The sequence below is a fragment of the Sesamum indicum genome, linkage group LG6 (assembly GCF_026168435.1).
Source record: "Sesamum indicum cultivar Baizhima isolate 11 linkage group LG6, ASM2616843v1, whole genome shotgun sequence".
NCBI classification, from domain to species: domain Eukaryota; kingdom Viridiplantae; phylum Streptophyta; class Magnoliopsida; order Lamiales; family Pedaliaceae; genus Sesamum; species Sesamum indicum.
The window spans coordinates 65,142-72,871 of NC_142662.1; the positions used below are offsets into that span (position 1 = coordinate 65,142).

General features: G+C 37.2%; 1 protein-coding gene across 1 annotated transcript; it reads right to left on the bottom strand.

Moving 5' to 3' along the window:
* Window positions 1-2,026: 2,026 nt before the first annotated feature.
* Window positions 2,027-7,730, bottom strand: LOC148787617 (uncharacterized). The gene is made up of 7 exons (XM_088882163.1): window positions 7,664-7,730; window positions 5,074-6,069; window positions 4,661-4,878; window positions 4,009-4,124; window positions 3,618-3,861; window positions 2,316-3,412; window positions 2,027-2,192 (listed from the first exon to the last, which is right to left on the bottom strand). Exons 1-7 carry the CDS (start codon window positions 7,728-7,730, stop codon window positions 2,027-2,029), a joined length of 2,904 nt encoding a protein of 967 aa, XP_088738289.1.

The window sequence follows — 7,730 nt, forward strand, 5'->3', positions numbered from 1 at the left end:
TTATTTCGCATCATAGCTCTTTTCATATCACATCTTTTTCATATCGCATCATAGCTCTTTTCATTTCATTTCTTTCTCATATCACATCAAAGCTCTTTTCATTTCATTTCGCCTTATTTGCTTTTCAACACGTCAAGGGGTATCCATGCCACAATATATATTCAATTTCCACCACTCTCTCATTTCCACATATCACCATTCTTGTAAGCAACTAGTAACGTAAAACAATATATCAACATATTCTCATTTTCAGACATCCACAACACATCAAACAACAAACATATATTTGAAAGCATTTTCCCACTCCACGTACACAATACCGTCAATCAAATCAAATCATTTCATCACTCATATACTTTCAGATAAATCAATGTCAGCATGAACCGCAAATTTATATAACAGTAAAGTCACAAATAAAGGAAACATATCTAGATAATACTAATTATTAACTTACCTCAACCTCACAACGTTTCTTTCTACTCAATCGCTAATTGTCAGTCCTTTCACCTCACCCCCGTATCCTATAATGAGTTATACCACATACAATTAATATATAAAGAATATCATAATTTCTTTTAAATATAAGATTGAATATCATTTGTACAATTTCTAATAATTCTTTAATATTTCATTTCTATCGAATATAAATCTTCTTTTTTTCTCTTTATTAACATACCATTTATTAAATATAATTTTTAGAATATTTCTATTAATTTTCTATTAATTTCTCGCTATTATACTCTTTAATTGAATAATAATACATATAATTGCGTATTTAGTTAACAATTCCGATGGAATTATATAAATTAGCTATAGTAATATTCAAATCTAACGAATTTAATAATCTAATTAACCAACGATATCAATTTTATATCCAATTTGATATTTAATTCGACACTATTTTAAATAGTCAAACCCATAAAATATTCTGATTAAATGGTACATCGCTTAGAATAAACAATATTTAATAAACGGACTAATCAAATAATATAATTATATAAGTTAATAGAAATTAAAATAAAAACTTACCTCCCGCCGCGGATTCTCGAACAGAGAAGGAAAATTGCAAATTTTATAAATGTGAGATTGTGTAATTTGGTTCACACACACATATATATATATATGTAGGGGGTGGGGGGTGGGTGAGGGCCCACCCCCAAACCTTTTCCTTCCTTTCTTTTTTTTTTCTTTTTGGCTTTTATATATATACATATGTTACTTACACATATATTATTATTATTATTATTATTATTATTTTATTTATTTAATTAAACTTTTCTCAAAATACCATTTACATCCTTCCTAATTTTCTTAATTAATAGAAATTGTCCCAAAATATTATAACGAACTCCAATTTAATCCGTTCAAGTTTTATTATATTCCAATTATGACCCATAATTTAGTGGCTAATTAACTAAATTTCACGAAGATTTATCAATTAATCCTACAATTATGTATTATAATATTTGGGGCGTCACAATTCTCCCCTCCTAATAAAAATTTCGTCCTTGAAATTTAACTAACTTACCGGCTCAAGGAATAAATATCGGTATTTTTCTCTCATGTTCTCCTCAACTTCCCAAGTGGCTTCCCTTGGAGAGTGATGACTCCACTTGACTTTCACCATTGGTATTTCTTTATTTCTTAACTTCTTTATACTCCGATCCAGAATTTTCATTAGCTCTTCCACATATGTCAGTCCCTCTGATATCTCCATCTCTGGCTCATGCAAAATATGACTAGGATCGGATCGGTATCGTCGTAGCATAGAAACGTGAAACACGTCATGTATCTACGATAATTCTGTCGGTAATGCTAACCGATAGGCTAGTGGTCCAACTCGCTCCAGAATTTCATATGGCCCAATATATCGCGGACTCAGCTTTCCCTGCTTCCCGAATCTCAAGATTCCTCTCCATGGTGATACTTTTAAAAAGACTTTTTCCCCCACTTCGTGTTCCATCTCTCTACGATTTTCCCCCACTTCGTATTCCATCTCTCTATGATGCTTATCGACGTAACTCTTCTACCGATCCTGTGCTGCTTTCAAATACTTTTTAACTGTTTTTATCTTGTCCACTATTTCTTGAACTAACTCCGGCCCTTCAAGCTGTCTCAATCCCTCAATATCCCAATAGATCGGACTTCGGCATTTTCTTCCATACAAAGCTTCATATGGAGCCATACCAATACTGTAATGAAGATTATTATTATAAGCAAATTCCATCAGTGGTAGATGATCATCCCAGTTTCCTTTGAATTCAATTACGCAGGCTCTCATCATATCTTCCAATGTCTGAATCGTTCTTTCTGACTGTCCATCGGTCTGAGGGTGAAACGCTGTACTGAAATGCAATTCTGTACCTAGTGCCGTTTGCAAGCTTCCCCAGGAATGAGAAGTAAATCGAGGATCTCTATCAGAAACTATAGAGGTAGGAATGCCATGTAATCTCACAATCTCTGAAACATATAATTCGGCGAGCTTATCCAAGGAATCATTTTGACGGATTGGCAGGAAATGTACAGATTTAGTCAATCTGTCAACAATCACCCAAATAGCATCATGTCTTCTGAATGTACGTGGTAACCCAATGACAAAATCCAAAGTAATCTTTTCCCACTTCCATTCAGGTATAGTCAAAGGATGAAGTTTACCAGCTGGTGCTTGGTGTTCTGCTTTTACCTGCTGACAAGTTAAACATTTCGCTACAAACTCTGCCACATTTTTCTTCATTATTGGCCACCAGTAATAGGGTCTCAAATCCCGATACATCTTGGTACTGCTAGGATGCATAGCATACGGTGCGTAGTGCGCCTTGTGCATAATTTCCATTCTCAACTCCTCTACGTTCGGCACGCATATACGTTTTCCATTGAACAATGTATCATCTTCTTGGATTATAAACTGATCGCTCTTTCCTTTTTGCACCTTAGCTTTCATCCTTTGTAGATATGGATTTTTAACCTGTGCATCTTTAATTTTATCCTTGAGGGAGGGCTTCACTTGTACCGTAGCCAGTAGAATATCACCACCAATGCTAAAGTGTACATCCATAGCTCTGAGGGCAGTCAAATACTCCATGTTATAGCAGATCATACCTGCAAGTTGGTCCACCGTCTTTCTACTAAAAGCATCTGCTACAATGTTTGCCTTCCCGGGATGATAGTCAATGGTGCAGTCATAATCTTTCAAAAGCTCCATCCACCTTCTTTGCCTCAAATTCAATTCTTTTTGTGTTGGGATATACTTTAGACTTTTGTGATCTGTAAATATTTGAAACGTCTCCCCGTATAAATAATGCCTCCAGATCTTCAATGCATGTACTATGGCTGCTAACTCCAGATCATGGGTCGGATAGTTCATCTCATGTGGCCTCAACTGTCTCGAAGCATAAGCTATAACTCTTCCATGCTGCATCAAAACACACCCAAGTCTTTGTCGTGAAGCGTCAGTAAACACCACATATGCTCCATCCCCAGACGGCAAAGCAAGGATAGGTGATGAAGTAAGTCTCTTCTTCAACTCCTCAAAACTCTGAGCACATTTGTCATTCCAATTTTGCATTCTTCTTCAACAAGTTCGTCAGAGGTTTTGCGATTATAGAGAAGTCCTTTACGAATCTTTTATAATAACCAGCCAATCCCAGAAAGCTCCAGATCTCCAACACATTTTTAGGTGGTTCCCATTCTAAAATAGCCTTAACTTTTGCTGGATCAGGTTGTACCCCTTCTCTGGAAACAACGTGCCCCAAAAAAGCAATTTCCTCCATCCAAAACTCACATTTGCTGAATTTACCATACAACTGTTTCTTTCTCAGAATCTGTAAAATTGTCCGTAAATGTTGTTCATGTTCCTCAGGACTACTCGAATATATCAAAATATCATCAATAAACACAATCAAAAATTGATCAAGGAATGGTTGTAACGTTTTGTTCATTAGAGACATGAAAGTTGCACGGGCATTCGTCAATCCAAATGGTATAACAACAAATTCATAGTGGCCATACCTGGTCTTGAAAGCTGTCTTTGGGATCGACTCTTCCTCAATCCGTAGTTGCCAATATCCTGACCTCAAATCAATTTTAGAAAACATAGTCTTTAGCTGATCAAGCAGATCGTCAATCTGTGGCAGAGGATACTTGTTTTTTATTGTGATTTGGTTCAACTGTCTACAATCGACACATAATCTCATACTCCCATCCTTCTTCTTTACGAATAATACTGGTGCTCCCCACGGTGAAATACTAGGTCGGATGAACTCTTTATCCAATAGCTCTTCCAACTACTTCTTCAATTCTTTCAATTCTGATGGAGCCATTCTATACGGTGCAATTGATAGGTGTCGCCCCAGGAATAGTATCTATTTCAAAGTCTACTTCTCGATGAGGTGGTAGTCCAGGTAATTCATCAGGAAAAACATCAGGAAATTCCCTCACCACTGGAACGTCTAATACACCCAAACTAACTTTCATGGTATCGTGCACACTGGCTATATACGCCTCACACCCTTCTTTAATAAGATTAAAAGCGGTTACAACAGAAATTAAGCAGTTAGGTATCACTTTTCTTTCCCCCACTATAACCGTCTTCATCTGCCCATTGACTTCAACCATTACCTCTTTTGTTTGACAATCCACTAAAGCATGATTACTAGCTAACCAGTTCACCCAAAATGACATCAAATTCCCTAAAGTCTATTACAACGCAATCTGCATATAAAGTAACACCCTCCACTACTATTGGACAAGATCTCACCACCATATTCACTAATACAAACCCATCAGCAGGCATAGACACATATAAATCATGTCCAAATGGTTCTATTTTAGCATGTACATGAGATGCAAAATCACGTGATATAAATGAACAAGTAGATCCTGGATCAATCAATACATGTGCACTAGAATCGCAAATAGAGAAGGAACCAGTGATAACCTCGGGTGCCGTAGGAGCTTGTTCTTTTGTGATTGCATACACCCTGGCTTGTGGCTGAGGCTGACTACTTTGTCCTGTTGACGTCATAGAAAGATTCCTGCTACCTCGACCACCTCTACCTCATCCTCTGCTCGTACCTGCCCGTTGTGAGTTTTCCCCCATACTGCTAAACTCTGAAGTCTGAGATCCTCTGGAATTATCCCTCCATGTAGGACAATCCCTCATAATGTGTCCTGGTTGATGGCAACGATAACATACAATTGGTTGAGCTCCCCAACATTCTCCAATATGTCTCCTACCGTAGTTAGCACAAGAGGGAATAGATCTTTCACTGAACGATCTGGCTGAACCTTGTCTTGCTCCAGATCTAATCGAAGTAGGCCCGCCTGTACTCGAAAATACTGAAGGAGACCTGCTAGTCTGACCTACTCCTTGGCCTCTGAACCAACCCCTCTGCGAACTAGAACCCCAAAAAGAAACTGCACCACTTTGTCCCGCTGTAGGATTCAGGTTACCGGTCAATTTCCTTCGTTTAGCTTCAGTAGAACTCCTTTCAATTGACGTCGCTTCTACCCTCAGTGCCGCTTCCAGCAGTGCACCATAACTTGGAGGTTTGATTGCTATTTTCTCTCGAATCTCAAGTCTCAACCCCTTTTCAAATCTGTCTCTTCTCAATTCATAGGTACTCACTTCTTCTGGGGCATATTTTGATAATCTCACAAATTGTAGTTCATATTCAGCAACAGATAACTCATTCTGCTTTAATTCCAGGAATTCAACTTTTTTACAGTTTCTGTAGACTGGTGGAGTATATTTGTTAGCAAATTCTTTCAAAAAGTCATTCCAAGTCAAAGTGGCGGGTCGGTTCCTGCTCCCTGGGACTGTTTTCCACCAATCTAAGGCATCTTTCTCCAGTAAGGACACTGCATACCTCAACTTTTGCTCAGAAGTACACTCGATTCTGTCCAACACCCTTTCCGTGTTTCTCAGCCATTCCTCTGCTTCAGCAGGATCAGTTGTACTGGCAAATACCTTCGCCCTCTGTCTTCTTACTATTTCATAATTTTTATCAATAACTGCATCATGTGGTTGTGATTGTGGCGAGGAGCCATCCTCTGCGTCATTTATAGGAACTGTTGCATAAAGGGATTTATTTCTGGTTGTAAGACATTTCTATTTTAGGATTCTAACCCCTGATGTTCTGATCCAGAATCATGACCCTGCACAGACTCTAATTGACCAAATTTTATTATCCTAGGCCAACACCCCAAGATGTCCTTTATGAAGAACAAGAGATAATTGACCAAAATAGTTATAATGGGAAACAAATTTATGAATGGAACATTGATGGATTTACAGAAAGACAAATTTACAATACTATACATAGAATGATGATGTACAGTACTATTTGTAAAGGAAATAATAATTCCGATAAAGCTATTGCTAAAATGATCATAGCTGGATTTACTGGCCAATTAAAGGGATGGTGGGATAATTATCTCAGCCAAACTGATAAAGATGAAATATTAAATACAGTAAAAATTGAAAATAATATCTAAGAAGAGAAAGCAGTTTATACATTAGCCATAAACATAGTTGAGCATTTTACAGGTAGATGGTCAGATAATAGTGAAAATATTCGAACACTTTTACAGAATTTAAAATGTAAAACATTAACTTCATTTAGATGGTACAAAGATGTATTCCTCAGTAGAGTAATGGAACTCCCAGAGTCAAATGATTCTCATTGGAAGTCTAAATTTATAGACGGTCTCCCTATTATTATTATTATTATTATTATTATTATTAATAATAAATTCGGTCATGGGGGATCGAAGAAAATAATAAAAATTTAAATCCGGCCATGAGGCGGTAGGAAGAACCGACCATGTAGGCGGAATGCACAACAGTAAAAAAGTAAATCCGACCATGTAGGCGGAGTGTACAAAATAAAAAGGTAAATCCGACCATGTAGGCGGAATGCAAGAAAGAATATTTTTGATTACGATAAATATAAAGAGAAACGAGTATCATAAGGAAAGGCTGAGTTGGGAACCTTTTACATAGGTTTAAACTAATAGGTATGAATTTTGGTCAGAAAATACCACACTAAAGCCCCAGAATCAACGCCAAAAATTGGCAAAATCGGGTAGCGATGGCAAGGCCGACCTCATTCATACTCATAATTTAAACCGACGACCCAGAGAGCCTTATCATTAAGTTCTCTCAATTTCTCCTTATGTTTATCAGTAATGAAAAATACTCTTTTATATATATATATATATATACATATAGCCATGCTATCTCTGTTATACTTGGATAATTCAGCAGCAGCAACTTAGCCTTGCATTAGGCTAACAAAAACAGAAACAAGAATGGAAATAACGAATGCAAAAATTTAAAGAAGAAAACTTACAGGTGGCTTCTTCTTATGCCAAATGGAAAGTTTTTATAACTAAGGGAAAAGAAAGAAATTACAAGTGGAAATGCCTCAGCTTCAGCACATGAAGGCTTCCGAGGGCTTACAGAAAAAGGGGGGAGAAGGTTCTATTTATAACCAGTGGGTTCGGACTTGAAATCAATTCTTCACGTCCGCATGGCCTCCATCTGCCAAGTGTCCTCTCATTTTCGCCAAGTGTCCTCTCATTTTCGACACGTGTCATTCGGTCAATTTTTGTTGACTTGCCATGCTGTCAGTTCATTTCTTCATGAGTCTGGAGAAGCTACTTCCTTCCGACTCTGATCCCGACTGCTTGTGATCTTCTTTATCTTCAGATGATTCTGAAATGTCCAT

Excerpts from the sequence above, each read along its gene's own strand:
- LOC148787617 (XM_088882163.1), bottom strand. The coding sequence starts at position 7,730 with ATGGACATTTCAGAATCATCTGAAGATAAAGAAGATCACAAGCAGTCG. Across the intron at positions 4,879-5,073 it reads GGAAAACTCACAACGGGCAG|GATCTACTTGTTCATTTATA; the intron begins GTACGAGCAGAG and ends TGATTGATCCAG. Across the intron at positions 2,193-2,315 it reads CACCCTCAGACCGATGGACA|TATTGGTATGGCTCCATATG; the intron begins GTCAGAAAGAAC and ends TCTTCATTACAG.